This window comes from Vombatus ursinus, unplaced genomic scaffold (genome assembly GCF_900497805.2).
Source record: "Vombatus ursinus unplaced genomic scaffold, bare-nosed wombat genome assembly UNPS02014817.1, whole genome shotgun sequence".
NCBI classification, from domain to species: Eukaryota; Metazoa; Chordata; class Mammalia; order Diprotodontia; family Vombatidae; genus Vombatus; species Vombatus ursinus.
In genome coordinates, this window is record NW_020954595.1 from 5721209 (window position 1) to 5743277 (window position 22069).

At 42.8% G+C, this 22069-nt stretch overlaps 1 protein-coding gene across 1 annotated transcript; it reads right to left on the reverse strand.

The window, feature by feature from the left end:
• Positions 1-9294: 9294 nt before the first annotated feature.
• SFRP4 (secreted frizzled related protein 4) lies at positions 9295-21862 on the reverse strand. The gene is made up of 6 exons (XM_027835904.1): positions 21418-21862; positions 18707-18787; positions 18548-18613; positions 13065-13263; positions 12143-12206; positions 9295-10517 (listed from the first exon to the last, which is right to left on the reverse strand). The coding sequence occupies exons 1-6, from the start codon at positions 21860-21862 to the stop codon at positions 10338-10340; spliced, it is 1035 nt and encodes a 344-aa protein (XP_027691705.1). The 3' UTR covers positions 9295-10337.
• Positions 21863-22069: the final 207 nt, after the last annotated feature.

A 22069-nucleotide genomic window follows, 5' to 3' on the forward strand; every position in this document is an offset into this window, starting at 1 on the left:
AGGTCAAATTTTTACTGCTTAAATGGGAAAATGTTATCTGTAAGTCTTAAGAATGTTATCGCTACTTGGGTAGTTTGAAAGAGCATACACAAATAGAAAGGTTGGGATTGAATTGAGTATGATGGAATGATAAAAAACTGGGTAGGGAGAGGTAAAATGGAGCAATTATGTCATACAAAAAAAGGCATAAATGGAAAAACTGTTACAGTGGAGGTCAGGAGTGGGTGGAGGGCTGATAGTTCTAGAACTTCATTCTCATCAGAACTGGGTTAAAGGGTGAATAATATCTAGAAGGGTATAAAAGTCTTCTTAATTTACAGAGAAATAGGAGGGTGAAGGGATAGGATAAGGGAGGGATTCTTAGAAGGGGTGTAGATTAGGGAGGCAGTAGTCAGAAGTAAATTAAAACTCTGAGGACGGAGAGGGTAATAAGAAAGGAAGAGAAGGATCAACAGTAAGGAAAACAAGATGAAGAGAAATATGTAAGTAATACTTATAACTTTGAATGTGAATGGAATGAACTCATCCATAAAATGGAAATGGATAGTAGAATGGATTAAAAACCTGAATCTGACAATATGTTGTTTACAAGAAACACATTTAAAAATGAAAGATACACATAGAGTAAAAATAAAGGCCTAGGGTAGATTTTATTATACTTCAGCTCATGCAAAAAAAAAAAAAAAAAGGCAGGAGTAACAATCATGATTGCAAAGTTAAAGCTAAAATAGATTTAATGAAAAGAGATAAACAGAGAAACTATATTATGATAAAAGGTACCATAGATAATGAAGCAATATCAACACTAAATCTATATGTACCAAGTGCTATGGCATCCAACTTTTTAAAGGAAAAGCTAAATGAATTACAGGTGGAAATGTATAGCAAAACTATAATGGTGGGGGACTTCAACTTTCTCCTCTCAGAGCTAGATAAATCTAAACAAAAAAAAATAAGAAAGAAGTCAAGGAGATGAATTGAATCTTAGATAAGTTAGATATGAGAGATATATGAAGAAAACTGAATGTGAATAGATAGGAATATACCTTTTTCTCAGCAGTACATAGTACCTTTACAAAAATTGGTCATATATTAAGTGCATAAAAACTTCATAGTTAAATGCAGAAAACCAGAAGCATTAAATGCTTCTTTTCCAGATCATAATGCAGTGAAATTATATCTAATAATGGATCATGGTAACACAGAGTAAAAATTAATTGAAGATTAACCTAATCTTAAAAAAGAAATGGGTTAAAGGACAAGTCATAGAAACAATAAATAATTTTATTAAAGGGAATGATAATTATGAGACAACATGCCAAAACCCATAGGATACAGCAAAAGCAGTAATCAGAGGAAAATTTGCATCTCTAAATGTTTACATCAATAAAATAGAAAAAGAACAGAACAATGAATTGTGTATGAAATTTCAAAAAGCTAGAAAATAACAAATTTAAAATTTGCAATTAAACACCAAATTAGAAATCCTAAAAATTAAAGGTAAGATTATTACAATTGAATGTAAGAAAACCATTGAATTAATAAGTAAAACTAGGGGTTTGTTTTATGAAAAAAAAAACCCAGTAAAATAGATAATTTTTTAAAATTTTTAAAAAGAGAGATGCAAACTATCAGTAGTATAAAAATGAAAAGGGTGAATATACCACTCATGAAGATAAAATCAAAGTAATTATTAGGAGTTATTTTGACCAATTATATGCCAATAAATTTAATAACTTAAGTGAGATGGAAGAATACTTACAAAAATATAAACTACCTAGATAAGAAGAAATGGAATGTCTAAATAAACCTATTTTAGAAAGAGAAATTGAACAAGTCAAAAATGAGCTTCCTAAGAAGAAAACATCAGGACCAGATAGATTTACAAGTGAATGTTACCAAACATTTAAATATCAACTAATTCCAATATTAAATAAGTTATTTGGAATAATAGGCAAAGAAGGAATCCTACCAAACTCCTTCGATGAAACAAATATGGTACTGATACCTAAACCAAAAAGAGCAAAAACAGAGAAAGAATATTATGGACAAATTTCATTAATGAATGTGGATGCAAAAATCCTAAACAAAGTACTAGTTAGGAGACTACAATAATATATCACATAGATTATACATTGTGACTAAGTGGGGCTTATACAAGAAATGCAGGGATGGCTTAACATAAGCTGAACTATGAAAATAATTGATTATGCCAATATCAAAAGTAACAAAAATCATATTATTATATCACTAGATTCAGAAAAAGCTTTTGACAAAATGCAACATTTATTCCTATTTAAAACACTTGAAAGCATAGGTATAAATAGATTTTTTCCTTAAAATAATAAGAAACATCTACCTAAAACCACCAGCAAGCACTATTTATAATGGGAATAAGCTAGAAGCCTTCCCAATAAAATCAGGAGTGAAACAAGGATGCCCATTATCATCATTATTATTCAATATTGTATTAGAAATGCTAGCAATAGCAATAAGAGAAGAAAAAGAAATTGAAGGAATCAGAATGAGTAATGAGGTAATAAAACTATCACTTTTTGCAGATGATATGATGATATACTTGGAAAATCCTAGAGATTCAACTAAAAAGTTAGTTGAAACAATAATTTTAGCAAAGTAGCAGCATATAAAATAAACCACATATTCTATGACATTTCTATTTATTACCAAGAAAACCCTGCAAGAAGGGATAGTAAGAGATACCCCATTTAAAGTAACCATAGATAGCATAAAATACCTGGGAGTATACCTGCCAAGACAAACCTAGGAACTACATGAACATAATTATAAAACATTTTTATACAAATAAAGTCAGATTTAAATAATTGGAGAAATAACCAATGTTTATAGGTGGGCAGAGCCAACATAATAAAAATGTCAATTATACCTAAAAGAATCTATTCAATGCCACCCCAATTAAATTATCAAAAAATATTTTATTTAGTTAGAAAAATAACAAAATTCATTTGGAAGAACAAAAAGTCAAGAATATCAAAGAAATCAATGGAAAAAATATAAAGCAAGGAAGTGTAGCAGTACTGGATCTTAAATTGTATTATAAAGCAGTAATTATCAAAACTATATGGTACTGGCTAAGAAACAGAAACATGGATCAGTGCAACAGAATAGACATACCTTACACAGCAGTAAATTATTAAGTAACCTTGTGTTTGATAAATGTAAAGACAGCTTTTGGGATAAGAATTCACTACTTATAAAAAATTTTGGGGGAAAACTGGAAAACAGTCTGGCAGAAACTAGGTATAAACTAATATCTTACACCATTCACCAAGATAAGATCAAAACATATACATGACCTAGATATAAAGGGAGATATCATAAGTAAGTGAGAAGAACATGGAACATATTACCTATCAAACTTATGGATAGAAGAATTTATGAGTAAGCAAGAGATAGAGAGCATTGTGAAATATAAAATAGATAATTTCCATTACATTAAATTTAAAAGTTTTTGTACAAATATAAGCAATGTAGCCAAGATGAGAAGGAAAGCAGAAAATTGGGGGAAATTTTTCATCGACAATTTCTCTAATAAAGATCTCTTATCTCAAATACATAGAGATCTTTGTCAAATTTATAAGAATATGAGTCATTCCCCAATTGATAGTGGTCAAAGGATATTAACAGACAGTATTTGGATGAAAAAAATCAAAGCTACATATAGTCATATGAAGAAATGCTCTAAATCATTATTAATTAGAGAAATGTATATTAAAATGACTTTGAGATGTCATCTCACTTATTATATTGACTAAAATAATAGAAGGAGGAAATGACAAATGTTGGTGGGAATGTGGAAAAATTGGGACACTAATATACTCTCGGTAGAACTGTGAATTGATCCAATCATTTTGGAGAGCAATCTGGAATTAAGACCAAAGAGTTATAAAACTGTGTATATTCTTTGACCCAGCAATACCAGTTAGATCTGTTTCCCAAAGTAAACAGGGAAAAAGTAAAAGAACATGTATGTTCTAAAATACTTGTAGCAACTCTGTTTGTAGTGACAAAGAACTGGAAATTGCCCATCAACTGGGGAATGGCTAAACAAGTTGTGGTATATGATTACGATGTAATACTACTGTGATATAATAAATGATGAGTGGCAGCTAGGTGGTGCAGTGGATAGAGCACCGGCCATGAAGTCAGGAGGACCTGAGTTCAAATCCAGCCTCAGACCAAACACTGGACACTTACTAGCTGTGTGACCCTGGGCAAGTCACTTAACCCCAATTGCCTAAAAAAAAAAAAAATTAAAAAAAATTAAAAAAAAAAAGAAATGATGAGCAGGTTGATTTTAGAAAATCACGGGAAGACTTGGATGAAATAATTAAGCAGAACCAGGAGAACACTGAATATAGTGACAATAATATTGTTTGAAGAATAACTGTGAATTACTAAGTTATTTTGAGTGTTATAAATAATCAGAGCAACTACAAAGGACCTATGAAGGAAGATGCTATCCACCTCCAGAGAGAGAACTGATAAATAGAGGTATGCATATTACTTACATGTATCTGTCTGTCTGTCTGTCTGTTTCTGTGTCAAATGGTGGCCTTCTCTAGTGCAGGGTGGGGAGGAAAAGAGGGAGGGAGGGAGACAGTTTGGAACATAAAATGTAACCAAAAAAATTAAATTAAATTTTAAAAAGAAAAAGCTTTCTAAACTAATTACCTCTAAATCTTCATTTCCCAGTCACTTCCCAGGATCTTGAAATATGCCATTGGACTCTATCATTCAATAGGAATCATTCCCTCTAGGATTACCACTTATCTCCTAGCTGCTAGATCCAATGGCCTTTTCTCAATCCTAATCCTTTTTTACCTCTTTGTAGAATTTGACTCTATTGATGAGGCCCTTCTCTTGAATATTCCTTTACCCTAGTTTGCAATGCAGCTCTCCTCAGGGGTCTCCTCTCTATCTAATTATTCCCCCATTTTTTTTTTTTTTTTTGCTGGTTCATCCATCTCCTGTCCCTCAGCCATGGATGTCTCCAAGGTTCTGTTTTGGCCCCTTTCTCTTCCCTTTCATACCCTCTCTCTCAATAACATCACCAGCATGAGTTCAATTATTAACTTTTTTTTTATGTATATGACCCTTACATTATATCTTTCTCTTCAACACCAGGTCAGATATTTCTAATCTGATGTTATGAAGGAATCTCAAATTGAACACAGCCAAAATGGACCTCCCCCCCAACCCCCGCAAATCAGCCTTTCTTCCAAACTCCCCCCCCACTTTTTTTTCTGAAGATACTACCATTCTATCAGTTCTCATATTCTCAGCCCTAGAGTCACCCTCAACTTCTCACTCTCAACCCATTTATGCAAACAGTTGCTAAATCTGGTCTTGCCTCATTATTTACATTGACAACACATCACATATACTTGATAAATAGCCAGAAAGGAAAATGATTTGGGCCCAAGAAGGCAGGACCATCCCAGGTATAATGGAAGCCTCTTTTAGAAGTCCCTCCATTAAAAAGAAAAGGCTGTGATAGAATGAGCTCATGGGAGTCCTAGGTTGAGTCCTAGTACGATGTTCTCTGGGTCATTCAGGACCTACCTTAGGGTCCATGATGTGAGGAACGACAGAGGTCTCTAAGGTGACCCATCTGTCCACGGGACTAGATGAGACAGTGGAATAGGTCTGGACTAATAGGATGGAAGCCCCTTAAAGACAAGGACTGGGTCATTTTATTCTTTGTGTTGGAGCACCTAGACAGTGGCCAGCCCTTACAAATGTTCGCAGAATTTGTGAACTAGAGCAGAATGTAGCCTGAAGGCAACACTTCAATCAGATGTTATCTTTGATGTCTATTTAATGTGTCATTGGGAAAATCCTCACTCCAAGATTTTTCTAAAGCAGAATAGTAAAGACTCACTATTTCCCCTTGTTTCTAGTTTGTGCCTGACTTTATAAAGATTTAGTTATAGAAAGTGGCAACAGCAAGCTTGCAAATTAAAACTAGCTCACAATGTTATTTGTAGATATTTTTTTCTACTATTACGTACACATACTGTTTGCCCTAACCAGTATGTAAGCTCCATGGCAGACTGTACTGTTTCTTTGTATCCCCAGTGCTTAATACATAGAAGGCTATTAATAAAAGCCTGTTGATTGATACTGTGCTTGCTGTAACAATCACAGAGTATCTCTTGTAACTTTCTCTCATTTGTCCTTGACAAACAGACCCAGGGAGTTTTGCACATCAGAAAGCTAAGGCTTGGAGAGGTCATGTGACTTAATCGCCCATGCTCCTCACCTAGCTAGGAAGTATCTGCCGAGGCATCTGAACCCAGGAATCCTGACTTCTGAGCCCCCCCACTCCGCCTTGTTCCACCCTGCCTCCACTATGAGGTCCAATAAAGAGGGTCAGTCGTGCCTTTGCTCTAAGGAGCTTTAGTTACATAAGGTCTCTGATCATTTAAAGAGAGTTTTAGCTGCTGTGTGACTCTGGACAAGTCACTTTATCCCTCGAGGCTCCAGTCTCCTCAAGGATCCCCGAGGTCTCTTACACCTCTAAAACTGTGTCCAGCAGCCTGCAGCTGTCCAACTGTTTCTACCACAAATAGAACACCTACCAGTCATACAGAGGCCAGAACTTTTGCAAAGTCATCTACCCAAAGAGTCTTTTCTCCATATAGGATTCCCACTCAACAGAGAGCCTGACTAATGTTCTCTTGCAATTTTATTTACTTTGATGTACTGAAACAGAAGAAATGTTCCCAGGAGTACTCAATTCGATAAGCATTTATTAAATGATTACTAAGAATCAAGCAATGGGCAAGGGTTGGGGAGAACAAAAAAAAAAAACTGCACCAGCCCAGCCCCCACCTATACGTAGATAAGGAAACGCGTAAATGAAAGTAATGGAGGTGGGGGAAGTGGAACACTCCCAAGAACACTCCCAACTAGAGGGATTAGGACAGACTTCCTGAAGGAGTAACACTGAAGAAAACTAGAAATTCTCTAAGGCTGGGGTGAGGTCAGAGGCAGGGGGAGGGGGGGACAATCTTTGCAAAGGAATGGGACTGGAGATAAGGCAATGCAAACAGCAGGTAGGCTTTAAAGCTAGCTCAGTATTTGTTTTAGGCAATTGGGGTTAAGTGACTTGCCCAGGGTCACACAGCTAGTAGGTGTCAAGTGTTTAGTCTGAGGCTGGATTTGAACTCAGGTCCTCCTGACTTCATGGCCGGTGCTCTATCCACTGCACCACCTAGCTGCCCCTAGCTAGCTCAGTATTAAACAGTGTACTGGGCATGGGTTCCTATTTGCTTCCAATGTTTGGGAAAGCTACAGAAAGATGATGTGCTTTTCTTATCCCTAAGGGAATAAGATGGAGGATTTTGGGGAAAGGAAGTGTTCTCAGCTCAGATATATTCTGAAAATGATGGCATGGTGGAACATTCCTGAGGGTTTGTATCCTTGGAATAGGAAAAAAGAAACAATAGGGACGCTCAGAGAATGAGAAGACTGTAGAACTGGGAGGCATGTTGGGGAGTAGCTGGTGACCGTGTCCTCAGTTTTTAGATGGGGAAAGCGAGGCCCATGGTGGGAAGGGAACATTTCTTGGCCATGGCCATAAAAGTAGTTAGTGTCAGAGCTAGGAGGAAGGCCCAGGTGTCCTTAAATCCAGTGCCATTATCCCCATTGTATCAAACTGACAGGAGAGGGGAAAAAGGCAGCTCTTGAAGGGATATGCCACTGATGTAAAGTTCTTGCGTGTGTGTGTGTGTGTGTGTGTGTGTGTGTGTGTAATAGACAATAGCAGAGTCCCAAGTGGGTCCAGTCCATCTTTTCCCCTTTATTCATCCCTTTTAAAATATTAAATCCCCTTAGCAGTAATTTATGATTCACGGAATAGAAAGGAATAAAATATTTAAGCAAATACTTAAGCAATAATATACAATTCCTATTATGTTGCCCAGGGAGGCAGCCTGGTGCAGTAGAAAGCTGGCCTTGGAGCAGGAAGATTGGGGTTTAAGCTGTAACACATATTGGCTGTGTGATTCTGGCTCAGGCACCTAACTTCCAAGACAGCCAGCTGAAGAGCAGTAAATGAGCTGGTGACACATGGCATCTGTGACACATACTAGCTCAGATGTCCTGGGCAAGGCCCTTCTCAGGCCCTTGAGATTCTCCAGGGCAGCAGAGCAGGTAGTCTGCCCTGGTAGAAGGTGACCAACTATCCCCTCATTGGGAGCTTCTATGCCAATGAGCAGGGAAGAGACTGGAGGACTGGCTGCTGGTTTGTTGGGTATTTTTGAGTGGGTGGGGCTTCTTTTTCAACTATGGTATGGGTGAGACAGCCATTGAAGTTTTTTCCAGCTCAGAGATTCTGGTCCAAAAAGGACATACCCCACCTACTCTGGTTAGTGGCTATACTGTCACCTCCCTGAAACATTCAACTTTCCATTGCTGGGTCACACCATTGCTTCCCCTGTCCTCCAAAGCCTCCTTTCAGTATATCAAGATCACAGGGAGGGTCTGTCTCTTTTTGGGCATTTTCATTGAAAAACTATGTAACTACATTGTGTTGATATATGGGTTTGAATCCCGCTTTAGACACTATCACAAATGATTCTTTAAAATTATCCTATGAGGTGTTTTAAGGGCTCTTTCCTCTCCACTGGGGGAGGTGAGGATGGAGAACAGGCATACTTCCTGCCAGCTATGCACAGAGCAGCCCCATGCAGGGTCTGGTGCCACCGTGAGCTTTCCGAGTTGCAAAGATCCCATCTGGCCTTGACATCACCGCTGTGGGGCTGCCTCTTTTCAGGTGCCTGGCGGCCAGGCTTAGTTTACTGAGGCATTCACAGTGACTGGGGAGGGAGCTGGAGCCAGCCTCATTGGAGATTGTCTGGCCCTTATAACTCGGGGAAGAATGTTACAGGGACACAAACCTTACCCACTGCAGGTATTCAAGAGATCCTGGTTGTTTATAAGCTCATTGAAAGCAGGAATTATTTCATTTCCCTCTTGGTATTTCTAGTGCCCACTACTCTGCCTGGCACTTTTTTTTTTCTGGACGGGATCTTTAATTTCATGCAGGTAAGAGCTCCCTCTGTCAATGTAGATCAGCATCTTTTCTAAGACTTAAATCTTATAGAGTTTTCTAGAACATTGAAAGGTTGAGTAACTCTGGGGTCACACAGCCAATATGTGTCAGAGATGACACAGAACCTTCTAGACTCAGACAAACTTTCCAGTCGCTCTGCTATGGGTGTTTATGGAACCCACACGCATTTGGTGTGTAATAAACATTGGTTTAATTGAATTTACTTCCTTGGGTCTTCCCTACCCCTGCACAGATCCCCGGCCCTGGGCCTCAGAGGCAGCAAACACTTCAGGTGGAATTTCACTCCAAGACATCCCTGCTGATGCCTCAAGATGAGTCACCAGCCTCCTCTCTGAGTTTTTTGGCCAAAATTAGATTCGAAAGCCAGGTTGCTTATCCCTAACAAACTATCACACCTTACTTTGAATAGTTAAAACATTTCTAACACTTGGAGTTTTTCCAACGTAGGCTGGGTTGCTTCAGGAGGTGGGGGGAGGGGTCCCACCTCATTGGAGATCTTCAGGCTAGATGACCCCCTTTTGGGAATGTTATGGTGAGATTTTCGAATATCGGTTTGATGAGATGGCAGCTGACATTCTTTACACTCTGAAATGCTGTGATTCTTAAAATTGTGGGACAATTTCATTACACATTGAAAACAGTAATAACCCACCACACCTTATAGAGCTCTTTGAAATATTGCATCATTCCTTCCTATTTCTTGCTTCTTTTGCAAACAAGCAGTCATCAGTCATGTTTACAGACTACAGTTAAAATCCTAACTGTAGAAGGCAGCCTGAAGTAAGATACATTTTACAAACTAAAGGGTTTGGCATATGAGGCATTTTTACCACACGAATATGGAGCCCTCACCAGGGACTGGAATGTCCTTCCACTATGCACTCTCCATCCTCACCAGCAATAGGAATGCCCTTCTGCTGCAGTCTCAGCCATCACATGCTAACTGATAGAATATTTATGTGGCTGCTTTGGTGATGAGAAGCTTTGCCTTTCTGCTCAAATCCTCCTCAAACACCAATGCAGGTGCCAACCCGGAGCTATGACTTGCAGTGGCTAAGCATGAGAAAGCAAACCTTGGATAGTAAAGTGCTAGGAAACACAATCTGCAGAGGACAGAGGCCATGCCACATTTGCAGGGTGGTGGGTGCATGGTCTTGGGCACGAGGATGCTTGGGACCCATCATGCCTGAAAGTCTTTGATGGGGAAACTGTCCGCTCACACCCTCTGGGGTTTTGGTCGCTTGGGGGCACTCCTGGCTTTGATGTTCTTTTGAGGGCCCCCAGGCCGGGGACCCTGGGACTTTCCCTTGGGCTTGGGAGGGCCACTGCGGCTGGTGCGCCCAGCAGGCTGCTTCTGCGTTGTTCGAAGCTGCTCTTGTAGCCTCTCTTCCCACTGCTGTAGAGACAATTTGGAAACAGAGGCATGGAGGCTGTTACTGCTCAGAGGGTGGCTCTCCTTTTCCTACAAAGTCAAGAACATGGCCTTTTCCCCAGCCTTTTTGCAGCTCAAAGACCCTTTTCATTTATTTCCAGTTTTACCACTTGTGTTCTAGATGGCTGAGGTTGCCAGGAGACTGACCTTTGGATAAATGGGGGCACTTCTGTTTCTTGGACTACGCTAAAGACTGTCACTTAGGAAGCCACACTAGACCAGGGGTTCTTAACTTGAGTTTCACAGATCCCCAAAGTATCCATGGAGAGAAGCCAGGGGGTCTAGGAACTTGGGAAAAATTACATATTTATTTTCGCTAACCTCTAACTGAAACTTAGCATTTCTTTGAATTATGAACACAAAATTCCTCATCTGAAAAGGGCTGAAATGAGCTTCACTAGACTGTCAAAACAGTCCATGCCACAGAAAAGAGTAAGAACCCTTGCCCCAAACATTGACATACTGGGCCATCCTTATAATTTTCTGTCTCACCCACCCAGGTACCCACGTTTGACCTTGACCTTTCTCTGTAATGCCAAATCTGAAGTGTTGGACAGCTCTTTGAATTCTGCCACTGTTGTGTATATAGTTAACCACTTAATAAATGTTTGTTGAAATAAGTCAATATGTTTTTAAAAAGAAAGAAGGAAACTAGATTTTTAAAAAGCTCGAAGCTCAAAAACCCCCAATTAGCTGCCAGGTGATTTAGGTCCGACAAAGAAGAAGTCACAGAATGTGCCTGTGATAGCCTCTTGGCCCCTCTCCTTACCTCTTCCGTTTTTTTTTTTTCTTTTTTTGGCTATGCAATGGGGTTAAGTGACTTGCCCAAGGTCACACAGCTAGTAAATGTTAAGTGTCTGAGTCCGGATTTGAACTCAGGTCCTCCTGACACCAGGGCTGGTGCTCTATTCACTGTGCCACCTAGCTGCCCCCCCCCCCCACTTCTTCCTACAGACATTTCTTGTGGTTAGTATTCTAGGAGGGTGGGGTAGAGTGGTTAGAGAACCAGCTTTGGAACCAGCCCACCGATAATATGTGCTGGTCATGCTACCCTATGAAAATTACTGAGCCAAGTCTGGGAGCAGACGAGTTTCAGAGAAGATACTGACCAGCAGTGGCAGAAAGTTTTCTACCTGGGAGTTTATTATACCAATGAATTCACACATCCAGAACTTATCCCTATAGTGCTCTGGGTACTGTTTGAGCTACTAGGGACAGAACTAATCCATGTCAGACTAGGGATGTGAAGCAGAGTATTCCTGATTTTGACATCTGCTTTCTATCTGTTACGTCATACTGCCTCTCAAAGGTAGGATCTTATCACAGGTAGGCAACAAAGGAAATAGAAGAGTCACCAAAATCTATAAGATATCTCTGTGACTACATCTCCCCCAACACCTACATACACCCCATCCATATAAACCCCCCTACACCACCACATACTTCTCCATTTACAACCCCCCACAAACACTCACCACACACACTACACACACAAATTCACAAGCTCGGAACATACACACAGACTCTCCCATCCCCTGCCTCTTTCCCTACCCCCACACCACTGATAAAAGGCCGTTGGTCATACTTACTATAAACCTTTTTCCCAGCTGGTCTCTCCATTTTTCCACCAGGCAATTCTCAAGAAGCATCATTCTGAAACAAATGGTTGATGAAATAAAGTTTCACGAATGTGTCTGTCTAGTGGGTCAATATCTGTGAAGTTACACCTATGGTATGCTTTTCTCTGGACCACTACTGCCACCTGCAGCAGCAGCAACATTCCCATAGTCCTTTAAAAATACATCACACTTCCAACATGCTTCTCATCTCATTCTATCCTCAATGGCAGCCCGGCAAGCTCAGGGGAGGAAACTGAGGCCGAGAGAGGTAAGGTAAGCTGCCCAGGTTTCCAGCTTCATGACTCCAAGTCTAGGGCTCTAGTCACTCCAGCTAAACCCTGTGGAGATCCTTGTTTTCACACATTCTAGGTCTGGAATGCTGAGACCTGCATTCCCCCTCAAACTTGATCTCGTATCACTTTTATAAGTACTAATACATGTCCTTGTTGTCTCCTCTAATAGGACACAAGCTCCCTGACAGCAGGGACGGTTTCATTTTTGTCTTTGTATTCCTAGAGCCAAACACAGTGCAGGGCGTGTAGTAGGTACTTAATAAATGCTTATGGACTGTTTAATTGACACAAACAAGGAAGGCATCCAAGGGGGTTAAAACAAGTCAGAGAAGGTTTCTGGGAGGAAGTGCTCCTAAGGCAACTGATGCTGCTTTAAATATATTTTGTACTCAAATACATAATCAGTCAACCAATAAGCATTTATTAAGCACCTACTATGTACCATACACTGTGCCAGGTGCTGAGTTACAAAGACAAAACTGAAATAGAAAGAAAAACCTCAAGCCTAAGCACACATTAACCCTTTAAAAATTCAAAAATGCAAAGTTAAGATTTCAAAATTCATCTTCTCCCCACTCTCCATGCCTGCCTTTGCTTACCTTGAACGCCATTCATAGCACATGATGAGAACGTCTTGGTGGGGCAGGATATGTGGACACTGGCAGGAAGAGTTAGTCACAAGAGGCACCTGAGTTCGGGGAATGGGCGACAAAGACTTGAAAATCTCCTTTACGTCCACCACCGTGGTGACTTCGTGGCAGCCACTTCTTTGTACTGCTTTTATTTTGGCATGAATCACTGCATTTCGAAAGATATATGAGCAATGCTGCAATCCTCATGAATCTGATTACTGTCTCTGCTGATTCTCAAGTCTACCGATGCTTCACCAACCCCTCTCTGCTGATCTGCAAGCTCAGCTCATGTTTCCAACTGCCTTTCAGACGTTCTTAACTGGATGTCCAGTAGACATCTTAAGCTAAACATGTCAAAAACAGAACTCTTTATGTTTTCCCCCAAGTCCTCCCTGGCCCCTATCATGCCTATCACTGCTGAGAGCACCACTACGCTGCTCCCGGTCCCTCAGTCTCACAATCTACGAATCATTCTGGATTCCTCACTATCTCTCACACCATCCCTCCCGCACATCCCAGCTGTGGTCAAGACCTGCTGATTTCACCTTTGTAGCATCCCCTGAATACGCCCCCTTCTCGCCTCTGATACTGTAGTGTAGGCACTCAGCACTTCCTGTCTGGACTGTTTGTAATAGCCTGCTGGGGACAGGGGTTTGCCCGCCTCAAGTCTCTCCCCACTCCAATTCATTCTGCATTCAGCCACTAAAGTCATTTTCCTAAAGCTCAGGTATGACCACGTGATTCCCCTACTCAATAAACTGCAGTAGCTTCCTACTGCCTCCAGTCTTCTTATACCTTTCTTCCCAACAGGCACTCTTTGATACAGTGACTTTGGCCTCCTGGCTGTTCCATGAATAAGACATTCCATCTCTCAGCTCTGGGCATTTTCTCTGGCTGTCCCCCATGCCTAGAATGCTCACCCTCTTCATCTCTACCTACTGTCTTCTTTGGCTTTCTTTAAGTCCCAACTAAAATCCCATTTTCTATATGAAGTCCTTTCCAATTTCTCTTAATTCTACTTTCTCTGTCTTGTTTCCGATTTATCTTTTACGTAACTTGTTCGTACATATTTGTTGTTTTCCTCATTAGATTGTAAGCTTCTTGAGGGCAGGGACTATCTTTTGTTTCTTTTTGTATTGCCAGTGCTTGGCATAGTGCTTGACACATAGTAGGTGCTTAATTAATGTTTATCAACTGACTTTCTGCAAATGGCCTTTCCCAAACCTACCCTCTAAGATTACCTCAAATTTTCCCTGTATGTATTTTATTTGTAGGGCACAATGAATAGAGTACTGGGCCTGGAATCAGGAAGACCTGAGTTCAAATCTGACCTCAGATACTTACTAGCTCTGTGACCCTGGGTAAGTCACATAACCTGTTGGCCTCAGTTTTCTCATCTGCAAAATGAGCTGGAGAAGGAGATGGCAAATCATTCCGGTATCTTTGCCAAGAAAACCTCAAATGGGGTCATAAAGAGTCAGATAAGACCAATCAACAAAACAACAGTCTTACCTGTACATAGCTATTTGCATGCTCTCTCATTAGAATCTGAGTTTTTGAAGACAGACATGGTATTTCTGCCCCCTTTTTGTGTCTCTACTGCTTAGCACAGCGCCTGGCACATAGTAGGTACTTAATAAATACTTGCTGACTTGACTTTTTAATATCAATATTTTACCAACATTGTGGTATGACTACAAGGTATGGAATATAACAATACGGGGAACTGAAGATGGGCATCAATGCCTGTAATTAATTTGGAGGCACCTGGTAGGTGTGAACTGTCAACGTACAGCCAAAGAGCAGCTCGGAATAACTGCAATATCGGTGGAAAGTATATGTTTGAAAAAGAAGTTGGCCTAGCTGTGTGGGAAAGGCAAGGGATAAGAAAAGAAAGTCAGGAGACAGTCAGGAGACAGGAAGAAACGCCTCCAGCACTTTGGACGGCCCTCCAAAATGTGATGAACACAGGACACACAGGATGGACTGGCAACCCAGGGGCGGTTTGCTATCTGCCCCACTGGAGGGAACTTCCTAATGGGTGTGATCACAGATTTACTGGAGGATGGCAATATCTGTAGTGCATTAAGGTTTGAAAAGAGCATTAATGAGACCAGAACCCAGGCCTCAACTCCCAGTTCTCCACATTAAAGTGCATGTGTGGGGGAGGTGGAGATGGGGAAGGCAGAGAGAGTCATTGGTTATAACTTCCTATGGTCCTTCTCTCAAAGACCTCACTGCAGTTCACTTAAGGTTCCCCAGCGAAGTAGCAAGGATGAACAGGCTGTTTCCCATCCTTGACAACAAGGATGGTGTGGGGTGGGGGCGGGGGTGGGCGGGGGGGGGGGGGCCTGTTGTCCGGGGGGGTTTGGGCACGAGTGTCCCTGCCCTGTTACAAAGCTGTGATCTTGGGCAGAAATATCTCTGGACGTGGAAGGATCACAGACTCAAGATGGGTGGGAGCCAAACAGTTCATTGATGGTAATGGAGAGAGGAGAAGGCAGTGAAAATCTAGTATCCTGAAAGACGGGCAAAGGGAAAGCATGGTGGAGATGAAAGACCAGAGGAATAGCCTACTTAGCCAAGACGTCAAAGGGATGCCGCTAAAGACCCAAAGAATGGTGGGTTGGGCTGCTGGGGGGAACGTATGCAGGGGGAGGGGATGTTACCCACATGGCTGAAGATATTTATCCAACTGATAATAGGACACCTGGTCCTTGGGTCCTTTTAATGGGCTCTCTGTGTCCAACAAGGGGCAGCTAGGTGGCGAAGCGGATAGAGTACCAGGCCCAGAGTTAAGAAGACCTGAGTTTAAATCTAGCCTCAGACACTTAGTAACTGTGTGACCCTGGACACTTAACTCTGTTTGCCTCAGTTTCTTTATCTGTAAAATGACCCAGAGAAGGAAATGTGGAACCACTCCAGTATCTTTGCTAAGAAATCCCTCGCCCCCCCAAAAAAGGGGTCACGAAGGGTCAGATATGACTCAAAAACAATTAAACAACAATATCTAACAATACCTAACTTTCTTCATAGGAATATAATTTCAGTTGAAAAGAGACAAAAGAGGGGTGTGGTATAGGAGACTGGATTCCAGTACCACCAATACTTGCTGGGCCTATGACCTTAGGCAAGTTATCCCTGTTTTATGAGCCTCAGTTTCCTCATCTGCAAAAATGGATTAACAACCCTTGTACTACCTCCCTCACAGGACTATCACGGGGAAAGTCCTTTGTATACAAGAGCCTTGAGGGCAGGGACTATTGAAAGTCAGATCAAGTCAAGAAGCATTTATTAGGCACTAACTGTGAGCCAGGCAGTCTGCTAAGTTCTGGGGATATAAAGACTGGCAAAAACCAGCCCTTGTGGGGATCTCAGACCCTAATAGGGGAGACAGCATGTAAACAAATCTGTGCATACAAGATTCTGGTCGAGTAGATGAAAGGCAGTAGATCGAAGGCACTTGGAGAGAAGGGCCTAGTGGGGGCGAGGGGGGTGGTGGGAAAGAGACTCGAAAGGCCTCCTGCACTTCTGACTTTATATCCCCAGCTCTTAACACAGTCCCAGGCACTTAATAAGTGTTGATTGCAAACTACAAAGCACTTCTGTCAATGTCCAAAGTAGCAAGAAATTGTACCCAGCACATTGTTTGGAGAACACGTGTAGTTTAAGAGACTCAAGGAAAATGTGGAAAGAGCCAAAACCAGATTTCAAATGCATCAATAACCTATTCTGTGTGCTGGTAGGGATCTGAACATTTTAATTTACATCCAAATAATGGTAACCTAACAGTTTAGTGAGTATGACTAACCAATATTCCTAGTTAGAGATAGCACAGGGCTCTCCAAACTACTTGGACCCCACATGACAGCACTTTTCCTGTTACTTTCCTTTTGATTGAGAAAATAAACAACGCTTATGAATTCAGTAAGAGCTTTAAATAAATTTGCATGCCTCCTATCACAATCACATTGATGTATATTCTCATAAGTATTCATATATATGTATATATTCAAAATATGTTATTTATTCAGTCTACAGAAGAACTTGGAGTCAGGAAGATCTGAGTTCAAATTCTGACTCAGATACTTAGTAGCTGTGTAACCCCAGGCAAGTCACTTCATGTGTCTAACTCAGATTTCTCATTGGTTAAATGGGGATCAAAATAGTACCTACCTCACAGGGTTGTTATGAGGAGCCAATGAGAACACACACACACACACACACACACACACACACACACACACACACACACTTGCTGCTGTTCAGTCGTTTCAATTGTGTCCAACTCTTATTACCCCATTTGGGGTTTTCTTGGCAAAGATACTGGAGTGGTTTGCCATTTCCTTCTCCGGCCCATTTTACAGATGAGGAACTGAGGCAAATAGGATGAAGTGACTTGCCCAGGGTCAGCCGGCTAGTAAGCATCTGAGGCTGGATTTCAACTCAGGAAGATGAGTCTTTCTGACTCTAGGCCCAGCACTCTATCCACTGCTCCACCTAGCTGCTCATACACATATATACACTTATTTATAAGCACACAAACATATATAAAATATAATATATTAATAATATATAAATCTTTTTGCAAACCTTATAGTGCTATATTATCATTAACTATTATTACTGCATACCCAATAATATTTTGGTAGCCTGTACGGGATTATAGTTAGGTACCATTGAGGTAGGAGAAAGAGCAGCCTGGAAGTCAGGTCTGTGTTCAAGGTCCTTCACTTAGAAGCTGCTTGACCACATAAAAGCAACTTTACTGGGCCTTTGTAAAAAGTTTAAGCTGCCTAAGTCACAGGCTTTTTGTTTGAATTGATTGAGAAATTCTGGGACAAGTCCATTTGTCAGCAGAAAAGTCCTATACATACTTTAAATAGAATTAAAAAATGCTCCAGCTGTAGGTTAACAAGTTTCCTCTTATTCTTTCTTTCTTTTTTTTTTTAATCTATAAGGCATGCACAGAGTCCAAATAGGGATAATGCATCCATGAGAGTTGAAACTATAGCCTCAGCATGGAAACTTTTGGGGGGAGGAAGCCCAGTGACCCAAACCAGCTGGCTGCAAGGTCCCAAGGGCTGGGACCATCCCCAAGGAAAAGAAACAAGGCACATGAAGATAACTGATTGTCTGTTATATTGCTAAACCCCGATGCTCAGCAGATTCTGACTGAATTACCCAGATCTGTCTCTCTCTGTCTCTGTCTCTCTTTCACACACACACACACACACACACACACACACACACACACACACACACAAAGAATGGCTTACATTGTGCATACTAGCTTGATCCTTGAACTAAATTCACCCTATAACCTGTCTACCCTCTTTCTTTTCTCAGTCAACAAGGCATGAGTGGCTACAAGTCTCCAGAGCCAGGCTTTGCTACCATCCAAGTCTCAGAAACAGACAGCTCCGTCCTTAAGAACTCCCACAACTTACCATAACTGTAGTTCTTGCTCATGTAGGTCGCGACGGTGGGCTTCACCTTTTTACATTTACACCGGTCTTGGGAAAACAAAAGACAGGAGAAATTGAAGGCAGCTATTGCACTGAGTTTGGAGAGCATGACCAGGGAAACTGAGCAAAGAAACAACTCACCAGGGCTTAGGCGTTTGCAGTCGGTATCAAGAGGTCTCTCCTGTACCATCATGTCTGAGGTCATGTCTATCCACTTTGCATCTAGAAAAGGGCGTGAGCCATGTTAGATCCCAGACTTGCCTCGAGCTCCGTCCTCCATCTGTCTCTCCATTTAGGGCACTGGCAGCTGAAAGGTGGCAGCCTCACAGGGAGCAGGGCCCTGGAAGCCCCGGGGGGAAACTAGCCCGACTCGACCCTCTTTCCTTTTTCTCCCTCTTTTGAATTGGGGCTAGATCCTAATTCTCTATTGAAAGAGCAAGTAGCTTTTGTATTCTCCCTTGGCAGAGTGAAGGACCTGGAAATAGTAGCCTACCATATATCCTCTGGTTTCAATCCCCCAAATTTCTTGCATTCCTGCACCCCCATCTTACACCATTATCTTGCCACCAGCTTTCCTGAACTTATAGTATTTCTAGCTTTCCCAGGGCAAGGCTCTAGTCTCAGGGCATCTCCACAGGCACAGTGCAAAGGGAAAGAAAGGGAAGCTTTGGTAACTTCATTTCATGCAATAGGAAATAGAATCAGCCAGACTGGATACTTCCTCCCCTCCCCCTGTCCTACACCCAGTTCCAGAGTCTGAGAATGAGAAGAGATCTGAGAGGCGAACTAAAACTTTTTTAGTTTTGGCTATTTATAATGATCAAGTAAACCAGACAATGTCCAAATTCCCACAGTTTTTTCTATATAGACATAATCTAAGTCTACATACAAAACAAGCTAAATCAATCGAGCAATAAATAAGCATTTATTAAGTACCTACTATGTGCCAGGCACTAAATAAGCCACCTATCACTATAAACATCCAATCATCTAGGGTTTTTTTTTTAAATTCCAAATTACCCAGGTGGTGCCTCCATTCTCAACATCACTCTGCTGATACAAGCTCAGCTTTGACTTGCTTGGAATAGTGGAAAGAGTACTGGCTGCCGAGTCAGATGACCTAGGTTCAAATCCCACTTTTGACAACTGCTAATTGTGGGACCCTGGGAGAAGGACTTAACAGTTTCCTCTTCTGTAAAATGAGAAGGTTGGATTAGATCACCTCTGAGATCCCTTCTACTTACTGATCCCATGACCATATGGTCTCCTTGATGAGCTGGGTGATGAGCTGACCCACCAATTTCAGGCTGTCAACAGATAGTTGTTAAGTGATTACTGTGTGCAATGGACTGGGCTGAGTGCTGGGGATACAAAGAGCAAGCTCCAGGTAGCTCCCCATCCTGACAGGGAGATGACATGTAAATACCTAAATACACACATTATACCTAGAAAGCAGATGGAAGGGGACGACGGCTGGGAGGAAAGGCCTTCAAGCCGTGGAAAAGCAACCAGCAAACAACTTCCTGCAAATCTAGGATGAGAGGACAGTGTCCTTAGTCCAGATAAAGTCTCAGGGACCTTAAGCTTCCACTGTTAGTCCTTTGGGGAACGTTCTCCAACTATCAAATCCCTGATGAGACACAAGCATGGCCTTTGCCCTCCTTTCCTTCTCTTCTCTTGTCACCAGCTGGAGGTGGGAAAGGGACCCCGTGGCAGAGTCGCTTTGCCTCTGGACCTGGAAATACTAGGATCCTCTAACTGGGCAGCCTGGTCCACACACCAGATACCGAAAAATGGAGTGTAACTCCCTTACTGGGTGCCAGACCCAAAGCTTGTGCTGGTGACATCATCATTTATGAGATCCAATCGAAAAACACTGAAGTCCCTACTACGTGCCAGGCACTATGCTAAACATCCTTTTGAATTATAAACAGACTAAGATGAAATGCTGTCTCATTAAGGTTTGTGCAGAGCTTTGAGCCTCCCTTACCATCCTGTGATGTGGAAACCAAAGGTGGTACTATCCCCATTTTCCAGATGAGGAAACTGGGATTCGGGGGAGTATGTAATGCAAGCGTCAGAGAAGGGATTCAAAGGCATGACTCAAGACTCTGCAGAGCCCTTAGGGGAGAAACTGCCCTTTCCCAGCTCTCCCTCTCCTCCCTCTCCTTACTAGCCCCAATTCAAAAGAGGGAGAAAAAGGAAAGAGGGTCGAGTCGGGCTAGTTTCTCCCGGGGCTTCCAGGGCGCAGCTCCCTACGAGGCTGCCACCTTTCAGCCGCCAGTGCCCTAAATGGAGAGACAGATGGAGGACGGAGCTCGAGGCAAGTCTGGGATTAGAATCAGGCTTGCCAGCATAGGATTACAGCTTTAGAGCTGGAAGAGACTCCAGAGCGCATCTAGTCCAGCTCTCTCATTTTCTAAGGGAGGAAACTGAGTCTTGGAGTGGGGAGGTAATTTGCCTGAGGTCACCAAGTATGTAGTATGTGGCAGAGAGCCTAGGTCCTCCGACTCCAAACCCAGGGTGTGTGTGAGTGTGTGTGTGTGTGTGTGTGTGTGTGTGTGTGTGTGTGCGCGCGTGCGCGTGTGTGTGATCACACCATATGTGAAACATTTCATACCACGCTAACTGCGTGACCGCGGGCAAGTACCCCTTTCAGCTATTTCCCGGAGCCTCAATTTCCCCCAACCAGAATGGGGGGCTTAGGTCATTGATGTTGCCAGCCTCCCTGGTTTTTCCGGAGGGGCACAGCGGCCGTAGAAGCCCTGACTCCAACTCCCCCGTCCCCGCCTGTTGGAGGGTGTCTCTGGGCCCGGGATCCCTCCCCGGGCTGCCCCTGCCCCTCTCCGAACCTTCTGGCAGCTCTGTGACTATGGCCTCGGGGGAGATGCACACGCCGCGGTCGTAGACCGGCAGGTCGTCGCAGACCAGGCTCTCGGGCCAGCTGTGGTTGTAGAGGCGCATGAGGGGCTCGCAGTCGTCTCGGGCGCGCTGGCATAGGGCTTTGCACGGCCGGATGGGGTCGTGCAGGAACTCCAGGGCGCAGATGGGCGCGTACATGGCGCACAGAAAGAAGCGCAGTACCGAGCTGCAGTTGGCGTCCACCAGCTCCTCGTACTGCTCGATGGCCAGCACGGCGTTCTCCTGGGTGCTGTGGTGCAGGTGGTTGGGCATGCGGGTCAGGTTCCAGGGCATGGACCGGCACATGGGGATGCGCACGGGCTCGCAGGGCGCGCCCCGCACTGCCCGGGTCAGGCGCAGTGCCAGGGCCAGTGCCGCCAGGCTGGCGACGAGCATGGCTGCAGCCGTCGGGGCTGCCCTCCTGTTCGGTCCGCTGCCCGCGCTGCCGCCGGTGCTGCCGCCGGTATCGCTCGCGGTCTCCCGCCCGCTAGCTCACGGCTCCGCTGCCACCGTCGGACCCTGGAGCAGCTCGGAGCTTGCCGCTGGCCACTCCTCTCCGCTGCGCCCCGGCTTCGGTCCAGGTTCTGGTCCTGCTCCCGCTCC

What these genes read in the sequence shown, in the direction of transcription:
- SFRP4 (XM_027835904.1), bottom strand. Translation starts at nt 21,862, where the DNA reads ATGCTCGTCGCCAGCCTGGCGGCACTGGCCCTGGCACTGCGCCTGACC. An exon ending in GAGCAAGAACTACAGTTATG is followed by an intron (nt 13,264 to 18,547) that starts GTAAGTTGTGGG and finishes TTCGAAATGCAG; the next exon opens with TGATTCATGCCAAAATAAAA. An exon ending in AGCTGGGAAAAAGGTTTATA is followed by an intron (nt 10,518 to 12,142) that starts GTAAGTATGACC and finishes TTGTCTCTACAG; the next exon opens with CAGTGGGAAGAGAGGCTACA.